This window comes from Mus musculus, chromosome 5 (assembly GCF_000001635.26).
Source record: "Mus musculus strain C57BL/6J chromosome 5, GRCm38.p6 C57BL/6J".
NCBI lineage: Eukaryota > Metazoa > Chordata > Mammalia > Rodentia > Muridae > Mus > Mus musculus.
This window is the reverse complement of record NC_000071.6, coordinates 97092774-97112441: the sequence shown is the minus strand read 5'-3', so window position 1 is coordinate 97112441 and position 19668 is coordinate 97092774. Positions and strand designations below refer to the sequence as shown.

The 19668-nt window shown below is 45.2% G+C and overlaps 1 protein-coding gene across 6 annotated transcripts in view; it reads left to right on the top strand.

Moving 5' to 3' along the window:
- The first annotated feature begins 692 nt into the window (after positions 1 to 692).
- The window catches only part of Paqr3 (progestin and adipoQ receptor family member III), a 30386-nt gene continuing 11410 nt past the window's right edge, over positions 693 to 19668 (top strand). For 2 of the 6 annotated variants that reach the window (NM_198422.3, NM_001359910.1), the window contains exons 1-6: positions 846 to 1183; positions 4114 to 4276; positions 8927 to 9082; positions 12699 to 12896; positions 14873 to 14963; positions 16382 to 16530. In NM_198422.3, the coding sequence (NP_940814.1) occupies positions 999 to 1183; positions 4114 to 4276; positions 8927 to 9082; positions 12699 to 12896; positions 14873 to 14963; positions 16382 to 16524 (936 nt within the window). In that variant the 5' untranslated portion in view covers positions 846 to 998 and the 3' untranslated portion in view covers positions 16525 to 16530. Of the gene's footprint in view, positions 1184 to 4113; positions 4277 to 8926; positions 10301 to 12698; positions 12897 to 14872; positions 14964 to 16381; positions 19176 to 19668 lie in introns of those variants that run through there. The other 4 variants (XM_006534875.4, XM_006534876.3, XM_030254401.1 and 1 more) reach the window with 4 other exon arrangements.

The following is a 19668-nucleotide window of genomic DNA, read 5'->3' as shown; positions in this document are numbered from 1 at the left end:
GTAGTGACTCACCTTGAAGACATGATCACATTTCTTACCTCTTATAAACGTACTTTAAAGATAAGTTTCAAGTTTAACCTTGCCATCATAAAATAATTCCTCAGTTCACACAGCTGTATCAGTGTATATAGGTAGATATTTATATGAATTACTATGATATGTGTCTTGTCCTAAATACGACCTTAACTTGTTAATAAATATAATATATAAAAAATCCTAATGTACCTAGTAGTCAAAAACAAACAAAACAAAACAAAAACAAAAAATCCACACCAAGGTCCCTTCTGTGTGTATCTCATCAACAATACACCATCCAGCTGTAAGTTAGCTTGAATTATTTACCTTTCTGTTACTCTCTTCTTGTTATTCAAAATACAGTAAATATCACTTCTAATGGAAAACAGAAAAAAAAGAATCACTTGGATTTGGTCGTACTTGGATTTGGATTTTTCACCTGAAGCTGAAGGGAGATGGGCGGACCTGATTGGAGTTAGGGGTGGGCCAGATAGGGGCGGGGCTAGGGGCGGGCAGAGCAGAAGGGCGGGGCTAGGGGCGGGCCGGATGGGGGCGGGACTAGGGGCGGCCCGGGTAGAAGGGCGGGACTAGCGGTGGACCGGCTAAGAGGGTTTGGCTAGGGGCGGGACACCCAGTAGGGCGGGGCCAGAGGTTGACTGGCTGGCGAAGGAGGAACTAGGGGGCTCTCCAGCCAGGTAAAGGACGGGGCGGCAGGCGGGTCCTGCTGGTAAAGCCCGAAGGAAGGGCGGGCCGCCAAGGCGAGGGGCGTGGAGAGGGCGGGGCTTTTCGGCGCGCTGACGTCAGACCAGGCTGCGACGCCGGCGGCCGTCCAGAGCTGAAGCGGCGGAGGTGTGTGTAGCGGAGCCGGGCCTGAGCAGACGCGGGCCGAAGCTCCTGGCTCAGCGGCGGCGGCTCCGGGGCGGGGGCGCCAGCGGCAAAGCCCCCTCCCCGGGGAGGCGGGGCCGGGCCGGCGCCTGGGAACCATGCATCAGAAGCTGCTGAAGAGTGCGCACTACATCGAGCTGGGCAGCTACCAATACTGGCCGGTCCTGGTACCCCGCGGCATCCGCCTCTACACCTATGAACAGATCCCGGTATCCCTCAAAGACAACCCCTACATCACCGACGGCTACCGGGCCTACCTTCCTTCCAGACTGTGTATCAAAAGGTACAGTGGCTGCTCCCTGCGGCGCATCCTCTCCTCTCACGCTTTTTGTCTGCTCTCCCCATCTTTCTCCGCTATTCTCTGTGCGCATCAATTCCTCACCTTTGGGCCCTTTATCTTTTTTCTGCTCTCTCTCCTCCGCGGGCCCTTGATCCACGAAATAACAATGATATTTACAGTGGTCATCGTTCCCTTCTCCATTGGCCCTTTGCTGTTTACAAAGCGCTTTTACATCCTTTTTTCCATTTGGTAATCACTGGGGATATGGGTTGGAATCTTCCCTACTGACAAAGGCCGAACCTTATTTGCTTTGTATACCTGAGCTGTGTTTCTAGGGCAGCTCTGTGGGGATTCAGAAGTGTTGGCCAGCTGAATGTCCATTCAATAGCAGACAGGTCCACATTGTTGTGCATATGTATGTGGGAAGCCCTGATTCATTCAATCATCTACCAAATGCGCATTGAGGCTCTGCTAGCTAATAGGCACTATACCAGTTGCAGAAGGCAGGCATGGTCCTCGTTCCCATGAAGCTGCTGAGGTCTAGCCTGAGTGGCAGACACTAAAGGGATAATTACACTATTACATAATAGTAATTGTGGAAAGTGCTGTGTAGGAGAAACCCTGTAGCAAAGAACTCTGAAAGGGGACAGCCAGACCAACAGAACACCTTAGAAGCCTCCAAACAACATGGGTTTGTTGATTTAGAGCTTTAAAATGAGAGTCTCAGAAGCTTCTGTTTAAAAAGAAAATTTTAAAAATGGCTTTGGTTTTCAGGGTAGTCTTCTGTCAGACCTCACTGTATGTACTAAAGTTTTTGCTCTATCAGAAGCATGGTGCAGCCCTCCAGGTCACTGGAGTGGCCATCTCTGCTTCCCACAGTGTGGGCTGTTGAATTGCCCAACTAGCAGCCACGTGTGCGTTTATTGATCTCTCCAGCACAGTCTTTCCCCATCCCATTTCTTTTTGTACTGCCTTGAAAGGATTTTTGTGGCCTTGTTTGAATGGATGACCAAGTGGATGTCACAATTTGAGTTTTAATTACTGCTTTATCTCCCCAGTGCTTCTGGTACATAATTAAGAAATCAGAGCTAGGCCCTGCTGTGGGGATGGAGGAGACAGGCCAGAAGTGGACTGCTGTGAATATTGTACCCACCCAGCAGTGCTCCTCTGCATTCTGATGTCTTGAGTCCAAATCTGAAGGAGTTGAAACCAGGACTTATAAAACGTTAGATCTTGAGTTGTTGAGTCAGATGCAAGTTCACAAACATGCCTCTTAACTGCTTCAGAAATTTGAGCAAGAGTTAACCTGTTGATTTTGAAGATAAACAAAATTTACGAGTGCCCAGCTTTTCTGACAGTACTACTTTGTCTTTTGTGGGGATAGTCTTCCTACAATGTTGATCTTATCCAAGTTGGACCTTTAGCCTCTCTTCTTCTAACTTTCAAGAGTCTCACAGACAGATTTTACACGTGAAGAGAGGTTTTATATGTCCATCCATTCTACCTGCCTCTGTTCCTGGGAAGGAACATGGATAGAGTATGTTTAGTTAATCAGGTTATACTGGGTTCCATCCAATGAGTGCTGAGGCAACAGGCAGAATGTAGCGCTGCTTGCCAAAACAGCCCTGTAATTAGATGCTTCTAGAGCATTCTGTTAGTTCCTCCCCCAATTGCAGAGAGCCTTTATGTTGATGGTAGGCATGATAAAGTCTGCGTCTCCAGATACACAATATTCTTTATTCTTGATTATGGAGACTTCACCATGTTTTGCCCTCATACAGATAAGGCCGTGAGACCCGAAGGGACTGCTGCACACAGCTAGTTGTACATTCGTGTTCTTCACAACTTCTGATTCAGGGCTTGGGCGTGGGGGGATTGTTCAGTGCTTAAGAGCTTTGGCTGCCCTCCCAGAGGACTTGCCTTCAATTTCCAGCACCTACATGGCAGCTCACAACTGTCTATAACTCCAGTTCCAAGGGACCTGATGCCTTCTAGCTTCTGCAGGTACTGGGCACACATGTGATACACAAACAGACAGACAGTATAGGTAAAACACCCACAAGCAGGAAATAAGAATAATTAAACCTTACCCTGCTCCCCACCGAAAAGAAAACTGATTTGTTAGCAGCCAAGGTGTTAGTTTAACTAAAGATTTGGCTTTGCTAGAGACGTGCAGGAGTATTTAAATCTTCAGTCATGATATCACCTTATAGAAAAACGAAGAACCATTTCCCAGAATTTCGAAAGAGTTGGAAGCAAACAGGAGCACCAAACGCAGTGCCTTTTCTTTATGGATGAAGAAATTGATTCCTGGTTTGAATAATAGAGTCTCTGCCAGCCTGTGCTGCCAAGACATTTTAAGAGTACAGGTAGTACCCAAATACAAAGGAATCTCCTATTGCTCCGAAAAGGGGCAAGCTCATGCCACCTGAAGCTGAAACTGGTTTCAGAACCTGCATAGCAAAATTGCTCTGGCATGCCTCCCTGTCTTCAGGACCTCTCTATCGGGTTCCTTTGTGTGTATTCTGTCTCTCCTAGATGCACTGAACTTTGTACGTGTATTTAACAAATGCTTACAAGGTATTTTATGTTTATGCCTCACCTTGCATGAGCAGCATCTTGGTTACTGCCCCTGACAGTTTGCTAGCTGACTGCCAGTGTGGGCACGCTTGCTTCATTTCTGGAGAAAGGGAGGGTTCTGAGCAAAGACTCTGCTTTCAACAGTGATGCAATCGGAGGAAAGAAGTAGTGAGAGTAGTGAGGGTTGAACCTAGCTGTCACTCCCAGGATTATTGCAAATGGGAGAAATTCGCATAAATAGTAGCCGGACATCCAGTGTTAGAAAAGCAGAGAGGGCTGAGGCTGAGCACCTCCCCTAGTCCCTAACCACTGAGCCACAGGGGATCTGAGCTGTGTGTTTGTTTTCTTTGTAGTTTGTTTATCCTGTCTAATGAGACGGTAAACATCTGGAGTCATTTGCTGGGTTTCTTTCTCTTCTTCACCCTGGGGATATATGACATGACATCCGTGCTGCCTTCCGCCAGCGCATCCAGAGAAGACTTTGTGATTTGCTCCATTTGTCTTTTCTGCTTCCAGGTGAGTGGTTCTGCAGACCGTTTGGGGTGAAGAGAACCTTTGTCAGGAATGCTTGCACAGGGATCTTCAGACCCATTGCTTTGAGCAGCCCTCCAGAGGGCACATGGGGCAGCTTATCTCTGCTTTCATAGCGTAAGCCCACAGAGTGTATTGGGAGTTGTTATTACAGCAGATGGTGGGGACTAGGACTCCACCCCACCCCAGGCTGAGGCAGGGCCCCATTGTGTAGCCCAGGCTGGCCTTGAACTTGAATTCTTCTTAGCTTCCCACTTCATGAAATGCCAGGATTATGGGCTCTCGTGGCCATCCCTTGCTTTGTAATCTCTGTAGACATCTTGGCTGTAAGCTGAACACTAGGATGAGTCTGACTGTACTCTGTTATCTGACAGAAGTGTCTCCTGAGAACCTGTTTGGAAGGACTGCTTCTTTCTGATGGTTAAATACACGTGGGCCTCGCATCTCCTGTCTCCACACTGCCTTGCTCTCTCTCACTGCCCGACCTTGCTACCGTTGGTCTAATGCTTCAGAGTTGGTTTCCTCAGGTCCTTTTGCAGTTGCTTGGTTTCAAATTGATCACATTTTTATTTGTCTTTAACTTTTGTTATGTTATACTTGTACTTTTCCAAGGATCTATAGAAATATCTTTAAATTTAACATTGGATAATTTTCAAACAGACCATTTTTTTGACTACCACATCCCCTATCCCCACCTCCTCCAGATCCTTCCCACCTTCCCACCCATCCAACTCCATGCCTTCCTTTTCTCTCTTTAGAAAACAGACAGATACACAAACAAACCAGAGATGAACAGAAGAAACGGAGAGGGACAAAAAGCAAGAGAAACACACACACACACACACACACACACACACACACACACACACTCAGAGGCACATATTCATGGAAAGCCCATAAAGACACAAAATCAGAAACCATAATATATAAGCAAAAGACAAATAAGGTTTAAAAAAAATGCCCTAAAAAATCATTAAGTTTTATATGTGTGTGTGTGAATATATATATATATGTGTGTGTGTGTATATAATCTCAGAAATTTCTTAAGTTCATTTTGTGTTGGCCATCTCTTCCTGGGCAAGGGGCTGCCTTTAGGTTGGTATACCCGGTGTGACTCCACTGGAGAGGAACAGTGTTTACTTTGTGAATGGTTATCCATTGGAGATAGCTTCTCAGTACTGGCACCTCATCTGCTTAGGCCTGTTCAGGCCCTGGGCATGACAACCCAGTCTGTGTGAGTTCATTTGTGTATCAGTCCTGTTGTGTCTGGAATGCACTCTTTCCTTAGGTGTCATCTGTCCCCTGGCTCTAACATTCCTACCACCTCCTCTTCTGCTGAGTTCCCGGAACCATGAGGAAGATTTGATAGCGACATCCCACTTAGAACTGGCATTTCTAGCTCTCTCACTCTCCACGCATTGTCCGGCTGTGGGTCCCTGCGTTTGGTCTATTTATTTTTAGAGGAAGCTCTTCTGATGATGGTGGAGCAAGACATGGACCTCTGCGTGTAGCAGAGCATCATTAGGACTTACTGTAGTGCTGCATTCTCATAGCAGAACAGTCACATCTGTTTTTCCACACTAGGTAGGTCCATGGCCTATCTAGTCCTAGGTTTTTGTCCTCCCAGGCAGTGTCCGCTGTGGGGTCCATGTCATGGAGTGGGACTTCAATCCAATCGGATAGTGGTTGGTTACTCCTGTACCTTTTGAGCACTGTTACACCAGCAGAGTTGAAATGTTAAGACAGGAGATAAATACGGGCCATAGCCCATTGACATTTTGATGGTTTACAAGAACTCGGCGTACAGAGCCATGTGGAAATGAGAAGAAAAGGCAACGTCACGCTTGCTCCTGACAGACTCAGGCCAGCGCTCTGCACTTGGAGAGGAGAGCCTAGGAATCCACCACATAGTGGTTTTAGTACATCTTAGATTGCAGACTTTGTCATTTTGCTTCAAACTTGGGTCCGAAAGGCCTAAGAGGCATATTAGAAACATCTTAAATTTTCTTTTTAGTAATTTCAACTTTAGTGTGACAGCTGCTTATTTAATGTCCCTGTGCACTTCCATGCCCCATGCCGCAGTCATGTGTAAGGTTGAATAGAATAAGCACGCCAGTGAGATCAAGTCACATCTGTAGGAGGGCAGAAAAGTAAACTGGAGCATTCAGCTGGGGAAATGCTATGCAAGGGCCAGAAGCAGCAGGCAACTTAGCGCTTTCCACACACAGGGGGATTCGTCTTCCATCTGAGTCCTGGAACAGCAGGAGAGGAAGGAGAGCAGGCAGCGGACACGGGCCAGGTCATGGCGCACTCTGGTACCCTGCCAGTGTGCTGGTGTACACAGAGGCACCCTGTAACTATCTTCCCACTTGGATGGTGAAGCACACCATAGGATGCTTTCTGCTGGATCTGAAACATAACATACTAGCCAAAATCCTAATCTCTCAGGGACTCTTAACCTCTTCAAACAGAGCACACAAAATGTAGATTCACCTTTTAAAATATGGACTGCTTTATTGGGATAATTTTCTTTTCCTTTTGATACTGTAGCTTTTCTTCCTTAGATGCCTCTCTTCACAATGGGACCACATTTATTACTGATTTTTATAATTACTGTCAGTTACTATATACTCGTGTCCACAGTCAAGCAGCTCAAAGTTTATGAAGGAAAGAAAAAGTCATCTGAAATCCCACTCCCACGGGTAGCCTTGCCGTGGCAGTTCTAATAGGCATTGTGCACACATGGCTGCCTCACGTCATCCCTCTGCCTGGCTGCTGGCCGCTTCCAAGCTGAGGTCATTTTGCTGCCTCCCTTGCTGCTACCTCTTACGTCATTCTGTGAGGCACTGAGGTCGCTCTCAGGGTGCGCTCTAGGCTTGTGCATGTCAGCTCAGGGATAACCAGAAAACACAGCTGAGGTGGACATGTGACTGGGCCAGCCACCTATGGTGGCTTTATAGTCAAAAGCCACGCACCAATAAAGGCTGTGGCAGCAGATGAACTAACTCTGGTGGTATTACCAGCGTGGACACCCAGTCTCCTCAAGCTGGTTAGGTTTGCTTAATAACAAACAGCTGGATGCCCATGTCTCTAGCAGCCAGCTGCTCAGAATACATCTGTCAGTGGGCCTGCCTCACGGGTTACTGTCCCGTTTTCTCCACTCGAGTGTCACTGACTTGGTAAACTCAGCTTTGTTCCCCAGGGCTGTGCTTGTCTAGTCTACAACTCTGTAAAGGTGGTCCCCATGTCGTCAGAAGCTTTGTACCTGGGCCACAGTTGCAAAGTTAGAGAGCACCTTGTTGTGTAGTCGCTTTAATTTGCACTTCGTTTTTTATTGGTTTCATACTTTTCATTATATGGCTTGTCTTTGTGGACCCCTCCCCCAAAGTGCCCTATGAACTCTGGCTGGATGTTGGCACAGCTCAAGTGGCAGCCCTCCCTTCTATGATGTTTTCCCTTCTGCCAGGCGCACCTGCCACCCCATCACATGCACCACACAGCCAATACCACCTTTCCTTGCTTTTCTACAGTCTCCGCTGACCTCTACAGACGTTCTATAACAGGCTTTCTCAAAAAAAGAAAAAAATCTCCTAGAGAGTAGAAGTCTCCTCTTTATATCCCTTGCATTGTGTGACACACAACAGTTACAAGTGGCTGATAGCAGTTACAAGTCCTCAGAGCAACTACGTGAGTAGCTTTGCTGTCCATTTGGAAAACATACACATTTTATTTTTCATGGGTATAATGAAGCCATATTTACTTAGAACTTTGAAGTAACCTATAGTCTTTAAGTTAAAAACAAAACAAACAAACAAACAAACAAAACAACTTTTAGCCAGGTGTGGTGGCCTATACTCTAAAATGTGAAAGATTTATACGATCTGGAAAAACAAACAAGCAAACAAACAAAAAAACAGAATATTGGCACAAACTTTAAGCCAGCACCTCTGACCCAGAGGAAGGGGGTCTCTGAGTTCAAGGCCAGCCTTGTTTATGTAGTGAGTTTCAGACCAATCATAGCTCATATTGAGACATTGTCTCACAATGATAACAGGAAAGTACATTAATTACAATAAGTCAATTTGATTAACTTTAAAGTATTTATCATGTGTTCATAGACGTGTATATTACAGGTCCTTGGAACACATGTTACAGGGACATGTAATGTGCTATCAATAGTCACCTCTAAGGAATAGATTAAATGATTTGGGGCTTGTATTTTACAGTGTACAATTCTGTATCCTTTGATCTCTCCTAAGAGATGTATGATTTAATGATGGGTATAAAAGTAAACACATTCATGGATCACAATAACCTTAGGAGGTATTTTAGAAATATTTGCACTTAAAAATATTTGCATTATATTATTTTCCCAATTTTTGCTATTTATTTACAGTTTTGTGTTTTAAAGTAACTATAATATGTAAGTCTTTGGTGATGGTGGTCTCCACTTTACTGGTGAACTCGTGAACCTGACATCAGTGACGGTTTGCCCTGTGATGGATGCATTGCGAGGAATTGTCCCCGACTTGTAGGTCCTGCGGGGGTCTAAGCCGTAGCCCTGAGCACCATCCATGGATTGCTCAGCTCTCCGTTTTCACCCTTCGTTCTTACGGCCTGCTTTTCCTTTTGTAGGTCTGCATGCTTTGCTCGGTGGGCTATCATCTTTTTTCCTGTCATCGGTCAGAAAAAACTTGTCGGAGATGGATGGCATTGGATTATGCAGGAATTTCTATTGGAATACTGGGCTGCTATGTCTCAGGAGTATTTTATGCATTTTATTGCAATAATGTAAGTGCTTAGAACTTTCACACTCTATCTTCTGATAGGATTTGGGGCTTCTTGCACTGGTTTAAATCTATGGACACAAATGAACGGGGCGGGGGAACGACAAACTTAATTTTCAGAAGATTTCTGTGCTCGCTCACATCTACTTTGGGTCCATAGTTTTTTGTTGTTGTTGTTTTGTTTTGTTTTTTTGTTTTTTTTTTTAATTTTCTGATGGAAACTATGACTATACGTATGGCGATACAACATGCAGACCATAACAGCGTATGTCTGTAATTGTGTAACTCAGGACAGAGAGGCACAGGTCCTCAACTCCCAGGCCAGGTTAAGCTATAGGACAAATCCCTGTCTCCAAACAGTGAAAGAGAGTGTCTGCCAGCCCCGCCCAAGTGCTGCACACTTTGATTTTTGGCTCCTCTCTCACTGCACCTTGTCCTGAACCCACACTATGCCTCTGTCCCAGGAGCAGCACATCTGCTCGGAGTTGTCATTCTTCCCCAATGAGCAGAGTATGTCCGTGTGTCCTGCTCCAGCTTCCCTCCCTGTGCAGTGCGTCCACTGCAGCCCAGTTTATAAAACTAGTTTGGTACCTCTCACTGTTGGAGCTCCCATGGGAGGAGATACAGAGACTGAAGGAAAGGCCATCCAGTAACTGCCCGACCTGGGCATCCATCCCATATACAGACCCCAAACCCAGACACTATTGTGGATGCCAACAGGTGCTTGCTGACAGGAGTCTGATATAGCTGTCTCCTGAGAGGCTCTGCCAGAGCCTGACAAATACAGAAGTGGATGCTCACAGCCAACCATTGGAGCACAAGGTCCTCAATGCAGGAGTTAGAGAAAGGACACAAGGAGCTGAAGGGATTTGCAGCCCCGTAGGAGGAACAACAATGTGAACTAGCCAGTACCCCCAGAGCTCCCAGGGACTAAACCACCAACCAAAGAAAACACAAGGCGGCACTCATGGCTCCAGCCGCTTATGTAGCAGAGGATGGCCTAGTCATCAGTGGAAGGAGAGACCCTTGGTCCTGTGAAGGCTTGATGCCCCAGTGTAGGGGAATGCCAGGGCCAGGAAGTAGGTGGGTTGGTGAGCAGGGGGAAGAGGGAGCAGGTAGGGGGTTTTCGGAGGGGAAACCAGGAAAGGGGATAACATTTAAAATGTAAGTAAAGAAAATATCCAATAGAAGAACCAAACAATAAAACTAGTTTGTAAAAGTCTTCCAGAGGACCCAGGTTTGATTCCCAGCACCCCCATGTCAGCTCGCAGCACTCTGTAGCCTCAGTATCTCTTCTGGTCTCTGTGGCATCAGGCGTGCACATGGTCTACAGACATACATGCCAGCAAAACACCCATACACATCAAGTTTGGAAAGAAAAATTGAACTACCAAAGAAAACAGCCTTAGGTTTGAATATGTGAGGGCCATTATTAACTGTGTATGTGATTTTCAGACCTAGTTACGTTATGAAATAGCATATCATTAAATACATATGTAATTACTGTGACCATCAACTGGATTTTACTAGTACACTGATCGTGTGTACCCAGAAGTAAAAGGGACTCATTCTGTGTGTGACTCTGTGCATCCTTAACGGAAAGGCATGGAAGGAGACAAGCTGCGGAGAAGGCTGCTGTGCAGTCCTACCGAAACTGCGCTTTACACAGCACTTACATTTGTTGTTTACCTCCTCCTAAGTATCAAAATAAGAAACTTATTTTATAAAAAATAAAAAATAAACCTAGAAAAAGAGTAGAAAACTATGGCATTAATAGTCCACAATTACATAGAAGAGAAATTCCTGCCTTCTCCCAGGCATCTGTGGCTCCCAGCATGTAGTTCCTGTAGTGGCTCCTGCCTTTCAAGGGACATAAACCACTTTGAGAATGAGCCGAAAACTGGACCCTTGATCCAGACGGAACATTTGGGTTCACACAAGACAAACGATCTGACAGGTAATTTCTAGACCTGGGCAGCCCACAGCCTGGGAGCCTCGGTAAAGATGCTTGCACTTTGTGGAGCTGACTTTTGAGCCTAAACCCCTATTTCTCGCCCGAGCTAGTAGCTCGTTGGCAAGAATTCACTCGGACAACTGGATCCTTCTACGGCAAAACTTTTATTGCTTCAACATAAGGAAGACCCCGAACCCGGAAAATGGTGCTGCTTATATAGCCCGCAGCGTGACATTTCAGCACCTGATGTGGCGTGACAGCACCTGATTAGTTGCTCGCCCATCACCCCATTACTACCCCGAGATGGGCAGTGACTGGGCGTGTACTTACTCTTGCACTTGCGCATAAGGCTTGTTTATTAGTTAGGCGCAGTGGAAGCCAGAGCCATCTTATAATGGCGATTGTTAATGGCACGGCTCTCCACACCTATTCACTGTTCAGCTAGGGACTAAGTACTTCATAACTGCTCACATATACTTCACTGGATCTAAACTCTTTTTGTCTGAATGACCATTCTTCCAGGCTTCCCTTATCCTCCGAAAACTTAGACCATCATTGATCTCTTTAGTGGAAGCCATCTATGTGGCTCCTCAAGCTAGAAAGGGTTGAACTTCTCTTAATAGAAGTCTTAATAGCTGCTTTCTCTCCAAGAGTCAGCTATTAAGACTTTGGGTTATATCAAATTGTCCCTTAAATCTGATGTGTGTGTGTGTGTACAGACATGCATCCACACTCTATCCCAGTGTGTGTGTGTGTGTGTGTATGTGTGTGTGTGTACACATACATCCACACTCCATCCCAGAGTGTGTGTGTGTGTGTGTGTGTGTGTGTGTGTACAGACATGCATCCACACTCTATCCCAGTGTGTGTGTGTGTGTGTGTGTGCGTGTGTGTGTGTGTATGTGTGTGTGTATACACATACATCCACACTCTATCCCAGAGTGTATGTGTGTGTGTGTATGTATGTGTGTACACACACACATACATCCACACTCCATCCAAGCCGCATCGCTCCTGCTTCCTGCCACCTCTCCTCTGTACTGGCCTCTGAACCCTTGCCTCAGTAGCCACATTCTGGGGTTCTGGGTCTATGTCGTGTTCCTTAGCAGCCCCAAGTGTGTCAGCGTGGCAGAGTTCATCTTAGACACATCTTCCAGCCTTTCCCCAAGCCACACTGCCCCTTCTGCTCCTTCCCCAGTGGCATCCGCATGCCTCACCAGCGTAGATGTTATCTCCCGTGTAAGCACACCTTCAGCGAGCCCGTGCAACATTTGCTGGTCTAGCTTCAGTGGCTCTACAACATTGTTTGCGACTTGGTCACAGTGTTATCATTACATTATCATCATGTTCTCAAGGCTGCCCCTCCCACAGTCTGAGCAGTTACCAAGAGAGGCCATGCCATGGGCAACCTTGTTCCTACAACATTTTGCCTGTGCCAAGCATGCAACAGGTACTGAGAAAATGCTTTTGTACAATGGAGTAAGTGTGGCCTTTTACCAGTTCCCTTTCAATTTTGGTTTGTCATCTTAAGAAACTTCATAAAGTTAACATTTGTGTGCGACGCTCTTTAAAAGGGATGGCGGTGTGGCTTGGATATTATGGCCAATCACTAGCCCCCAAAATACTTAATGGAGACGCCCAGATCGCTGTGTCCCTTTCACTCTAGTACTGGCGTCAAGTGTACCTGATCACCGTGCTTGCCATGATCCTGGCAGTCTTCTTCGCACAGATCCACCCCAGCTACCTCACACAGCAGTGGCAGAGGCTCCGCCCCATCATCTTCTGCTCTGTTTCGGGATATGGAGTGATCCCTACTCTTCACTGGGTTTGGCTCAATGGAGGAGTCAGTGCTCCTATTGTACAGGTAGGTTGAGAGTGGTCAGAACTTTTCTTTGTTCTTTTGTCCTTCATTTTCATTCCTTGGTTAAAGCGCTGTAATCGGGCCATGTGGGTAGCTCTGAATCCTTCAGGAGCGTGCCTTTAGTTACATAGACAGACATAGTTTCTAGGCTCTATAAATAAGCATTCCAAATCGTAAGGTGGCCCTCACTCACTACGGATGAATCACTGAATGAAATAGCATCCTCTTCTGTCAGTGTGTGAGCACACACGTTGGTTCAGGGCCACTTCTGAGGTTGCAGTTTGTCTGCTGGGCTAGGGATTATAATAGACCACAGGTTACAGAAGTGGGGGCACCCGGTTTCTTTTTAGGGTGAGGGATGAGAAGCTGAGGAGGAATTTCCGGTTGGAGATACATAAGGGTGTAAATAAAAGTAGACCCAGGGTTTGAAGTGAGCCTAGAGTTGGAGACAGGGGATCAATAGTTTACAGTAGTGTATTGGTAGCTGGAATTGAGGGACTCTGTTCAACCCTCCAAGAAGAAGAGATTGAGAAGTAAAGGAAAAGCTGTTGATATTACTCAGGTCCTGCGGACAGGCGATAAATGACAGGAGGAGCTCCAGGAGGGCTCCGTCTTCCTGTGGGTCACAGAAATTGTGTGTGCTAGAGAGAAATTGTGAAACTGCTGGGTGTTGGTGAGTACCCAGGAAAGCTCACTGGTGTGGTGGCTGTCACAGAGCCCTTCCTCTAGACATCAGCAGACTTTGCCGCTGTCACTCCAGGAGACTAAGTTGGGAGAGGGAGGGCTGTCAGTGGGCTTGCTGTCACTGTGTGAGGCTCAGCGGCACAGGGGAACCAGTGACAAGAAAGGCAGTTCTGTGACAGTGACACAGAGGCCTGGGATTCAAGGGAGAGCAGTCCTCTTGTCAAAAGACCAGGAAGGAAACACAGCTGTGACGAGCCATCCTGTTCCGTGTGAGACACCATTTCTCTAGCCATCTTAGACCTCCAAGAGTAAGACAATAGAATGAGAAGCTGCCACCTGTAGTTTAACTCTAACAGGAACGAATGACTGGCAACTGATACAGAAACGAATGACTGGCAACTGATACAGAAACGATTAATTTTAGAGGTGGGAAATTATGCTAAGCTTATAATGAAGAAGAACTTTTTAGCTGATGTATTTTAGGAAAATTTGAATACTATTTTCACAAGACTTAAGATAGAAACCTGGAGAACAAAGACAGTGGTTCTTAAAAACAGAATTCTAATAAGGTCACCAATCATTCTATCAAAGAAGCAAAAAGGAAACTTCGAAGAAATTCATTGAAAAGCTCTTGTTTTTTAAAGATGGGAAGAGGAAAGCTGCCGCTCCTAAAGATGAGATTTCCGGGAGGGTAAGGCCTAACTGGTGGTTGAAGGTAGCTGCTCAGGTGGTTAGAAATCTGAGACTTAGGAGTTGGAGACGGCCAGGATCGTTCTCACATACTTGAAAAGGAGGAAAGAGGTGTCTTTATTTCTTATGTAAATTATTGGTAAATCAGGTATGTAATGAGAATTGGGAACAGTGTGTGTGTTTCAGCGCACTGGTTTTCACCATAGTTGGGAAGACCTCTAGGCCCGCGCATGCGCAGAGAGACAGCGAGCTTCCCGTGGTTCAGGGTGTTTATCTGGGATGTGGAAAGCTACTGTAGCTGTGCCTGCTTGGCACAGACAGGACTGTTGAGATCTGCCTTTAATCTCTGCTGACTCAGCTCTCATTACATGCGCTCTGTAACCACTGTGTAGAGGAGGTGGGCAGTCTCAGCTCTAGCCAGACTCTCAGGCTGACACTGCCCTTCGTTGCTGTGGATCATTCCTGTGGAGTAAGGATCAGAGGCCATTACTATGGAGACCATCAGCAGGATAATTGAGACGCAGCAACCTTTAAGTCCCACCACTGACCTCCAGTAGGTGTCAGCAATACTGGGGAAGCCTAAAAGAACCTGCTTTGTTTTCCAGGACTTCGCACCCCGAGTAATTGTGATGTACGTGATTGCTCTTCTTGCTTTCCTGTTCTACATTTCCAAGGTCCCGGAACGGTACTTTCCAGGTAGGCCCCGTTCATCACGATTTTATAGCTCTCTGCTAAAAATACATTTGAATTAATGCTTCTGAGAATCAAAATACTTCCCAGTATTATTAATTATGGAATGATTCTTCCATTCCTAGCATTCCTAATCTATAACTTTAAATTTCAGGGGGCTTTCGACAAGAGGACTGCTCTCCTGTGAGTCCCAGGCCTCTGTGTCACAGAATGATTTGGGTTCAGGGGCTGGGGTTGACACTATTGTTTGGTTATGAGCTTGTGACAGTGCTCATCAGACTCCAAGGTCATGGGACCCCTGTTCTCTTTATCATGGGGCAGTATCATTAGCCACTGTGTTCTTCTGTCCATACCAACTTGTTCTTATACAGTAAATTCATGTGCAGAGACAACAGCAAGAAATGCAGGAAGCAAAGACACAAGGGCACTTACAAAAGGACAGGTTCAGAGTCACTGTTCTACAAGTGCATTAGAGTTTTCTCTGTGATTTCTGATGCCTGAAGGAAATCACTCCAGGGTGGTATCTAGGAGCGTATCCTACGGGTGAGAGGATTGTGCCACACACAATCCTACGCAGTAGGTCAAGGCTCCCAATCTGGCTTTGAGCTTCCTACCACCACTGCTAGAGAGGTGTTTACAGCACGCCACCATAGCAGGACTAAAGGGAGTGCCGGCAGTTGTGCTAGTTAGTCTCGTTGTTGACCGGGACATAAGGAAGCTGCCCTATATTAATGATCAACGGTCCTTCCCAGTGTAACAGCGAGCAGGTTCACCTAGCAGGCAGAAGATGCATGTGCTCCAGCAGGCAGAGTGACACCTAAGCCATGCTGGTCTGGACCACCAGCGCCTCTTGTCTCTCATACAGTACTTTCCTGTGTTGAGACATGGAAGACAAAGGACCAAATTGCTGAAACTAAACCTTACATTAAATGTTTTTCACATTTACTGTGTGTGTGTGCTTGCATGTGTGCAACCATGAGCTGTGAAGGGGGGTTGTCATAGTGTCAAGCATCAGTCAGAGGACAAGACTCGGATCAGGCAGGATCCCCTCTGCAGGCTCCCTCTTATTCTAGTCCCCATGGACTTGAGGGCTAGCAGGGTCCATCAAGCTCGATGGCAGGGCCTTTACCTGCTGAGTTATTTCATTGGTCCACACAAGTTAACATTCAAAAAATAAAGTTGAGGTCTAAGGCTATACTACCCAAACATGCCTGATGTCATCTAGAAACAGTTGGGAGCAGCATTTCTGAAATTAACTTGCATGCTTAAGGAATGAATAAAACCTTAAACATGAGTCTATTGTCCTAAAACTACTTGGATCTGGATTAATCTGGCCAGAGGTCGACGTGTGTTTTTCTTTTAATACTGAAACAGTACCATGCTGAAACAATACCATCAGCCATTCTTTCTGGTCTCCCTTCCAGGACAACTGAACTACCTCGGATCAAGCCACCAGATCTGGCATGTCCTTGCAGTAGTGATGCTGTATTGGTGGCATCAGTCCACGGTGTATGTCATGCAGTACAGACACAGCAAGCCTTGCCCTGACTATGTTTCCCACCTGTGACTCCAGGTATGGCCCCTGGTGAATCCAGTCATTCAGCAATATACAGTGGGGAAGTTTAGACCCCATTTTTTCTAAGGTTCCTTTTTTTTTTTTTAACTTTTTCTTATTTGATGAGTCACAGTGCTTTATAAAAATGGAAAAATATACTTGGATCTGTAGTAAGAACTGAGCTTGACCCTTGCAACGATGGTTTGCAGTGAAACTTAAATGCGTCGAGAATGTTTTGAGTAGCAGCAGTTTATGAAACGACTCTAAGTTGTGTGTAAGACCAACTTCATTCATGAGGAAAAGTTCCTGTCCGTGAGCAAGGGAGGCATATCCTGCGTGAAGACTCTCGGAGGGGACATTATCACTAAGTGATCACATTTAAGTGCCTCTTCAGAGCCAGGGTTGCTACATCCTGTGTTGCTCCGATCTAAGCAGCACAGCTGAGTCCTCACAGGTCTCCTCCCCTCCCCCTCCCCCCACCCCCCCACCCCCTCGTGCAGTCTGTGAGAAACGGGCGCCTGACTTACTGCCCGTAGCCAGGTTCTCCTCTCCTTAGGAACATTTAGGGTTTTGTTTTGTTTTTGCTGTGATCGTTTTTTTGGTTTTTTGTTTGTTTGTTTTTATGTTTGCTAGCAAAAACCTTAATTCTGCCTTTAAGAAAGGTGGTGAGAAGAGAAACAAACGTGCACTACTGTTCTTAAAAAAGAATCTTAGATGGGAGACTAGGCCATGCCTGAGCAGCACTCTGTCTGATAGCCCAGTCCTCAGCCAACTAATTTTGCTCCAGTTATTTAATTCCATATTATAATTGGATTCTTGACACTGAATTTTGATCCCAGTTTTCCCAAAGAACTTTCATCTCTAATTCTGTAGTCCTAAGTTCTATGGGTTCAAAACTGTATGGGTGCTACTTTGAAGGCCATGCGATCTGGGTGGCCCTTTCTTGACCATGCAACGGACCTTAGAGCATGCAGCCTTAGAGCATGCAGACGGCTCATGGGATCACGGTGAGGCCATTCACGTCGGCTCCAGTCCTGCTTACGCTGTACCAGCGAGTCACGGACAACGTAAGAAGTGTGGACACCATGGGCAGTGGAGAGCTGAAGCATTAGTCTTGTTTAAACTCAGTAGTAGATCTCCCTGCCCTGTCAGAGAGTGTGAACCTTCTTCTTCCCACATGTGTCAGTAAAATCATTCACAGTATTCCTGAAACCTTCTGTTGTCCACTAAAACCAGAGTACCACCTCAGTCTCCTATCAGGTTGACAAGCTGTTTTAAATACTGGTATATTTTTTTTTAAATGGAATTAACTCATGTATCATCAATTTTTTTTCTTGTCATTGATGTTTATTCCCAAATGTACTTTGTATATGCAGTATCAGGAAAGTAGATATGCCTCTACAGAGGGCTTCTTTCTAGTCTAGTGGTTTTGGAACTTACATTTCCCATGCTGGAATGTTAGCAGGAATTTTCCCCGTGAGCTCTGTATAGGACACCACCTCATTGCCATTGTTATGATGGAACACTGTTTGCAAGTGGCTGTTGTATCTTAGGGTTACAAATTCAGCTCATATGCTCAATTTTAGATGACCTGGATATAACAAAAATAGGATATTTTTTTCAGAAAATATCCTTGATTGGTCAGGGTTGTTCTTGAATACACATTTTGTCATTTTGGCCAGAAGAAATATACTAAATAGTTATTAAGTAAAAAAAGAGTAAAATTCAGTAATTTTAGATGTAGAACCATTTTTATTATGAATTCTTCTAAAAAATATTGAGCCTTTTAAGTTTTTTTTTTTTTTTTTTTTTTTTTCCAGACAGGGTCCCACTCTGTAGCTCTGGAACTTGCTATATAGACCAGGCTGGCCTTGTAGTCATAGAGAGCCACCTGCCTCTCCCTTCCAAACGCTGGGATTAAAGGTGTGTGCCACCATGCCCAGCCATATAAGTTTTACTTTAAGTCCTAAAATGCCTGGCTTCTTTTTGTACATGAATTCTGTAATAACTGGTGAATGTATAACACACATAAAAAGAACATACTTTGTTCCCAAACAACTGTTCTTTAAATTCAAGACCTAAGTCTAACTGGAGGGACAGTTATTCCATGTTCTCTGAAATGTTCAGTATTGTAAAAAACAAAAAAAACTATTGTTCTCATTTATCCTTATAATGTATTTATTATAAAGGAATGACTGTGGATTGCTGTCAACTCTAAACACTTCTGTATGTCAGCATTTATTGACCATCTACTGTGTGCATAGCACTACTGATAAAAAATTTATTCACATTAAAGAATATTTGACAGTTGCTTTAAAATCTGAGCTTTGTAGTAATGTATATTTCATTTTGTTTTTATTAGTTTATTAAAATAAGTTGAAAATTGTATTTCCAGCTACAGTATTAAAAAAAAAAAGCTAGTCTCAGTAGCTTATACATACTAGGAAAGCTAAGACTTTAAAAATACTGTTTTTAAGTATCTGTGACTGTTTTAAATGATAACAATTTGTAGAGACACAGTTAACTCACTTAATAAACAATCATCTTCCTCCATGGAGCCCCTTTTCCCGCAGCAAGCCGTTGTTCATCTTTGTGGCACTAAGTGCAGCTAAGTAGCTGCATGGCCCAGTGTGCATATGTAAATAAACATGGTTTACTAAATGTGTGCTGCCTGCCTTCTTTGTGATACATTACAGCCTGAAATCGCATGTTAGCGTCAAATGATGTGTCAGGGACTGTCGCAGCTGTAATCCCACTGGGCAGAGTGTCCATTGTGACATTGTGCTTGAGGAACGCAGAGCTGTACAACTCTTCACTTGGCAGGTATCCCCCTAGAGATACACCCTGCCCTGTATTAATGTGGAATTAATGTATTAATGTGGCCTGCACTTCCGGATTCCCGCCACTTGCTGAGAAAGTCTGAGTCCCCAATCAGCCACCTTTCTTCCAACTCCACCTACCAGTGTGAGGCTGCTTGGCTGTTAGGGAAGGGGTAGAGGGGTCTCCTCTATGTGTTGTCACACCAACTGTTTACGCTGCTAAGAATTGTGGTCTTGTGGGATGAGAAGAATGGTCTAGAACTGCACTGAAACTTACCCTTCAAAATGTTTTCTGTGAAAGCCCTCCAGTGCGGTATCAAGCGACTCTCAGCATGCA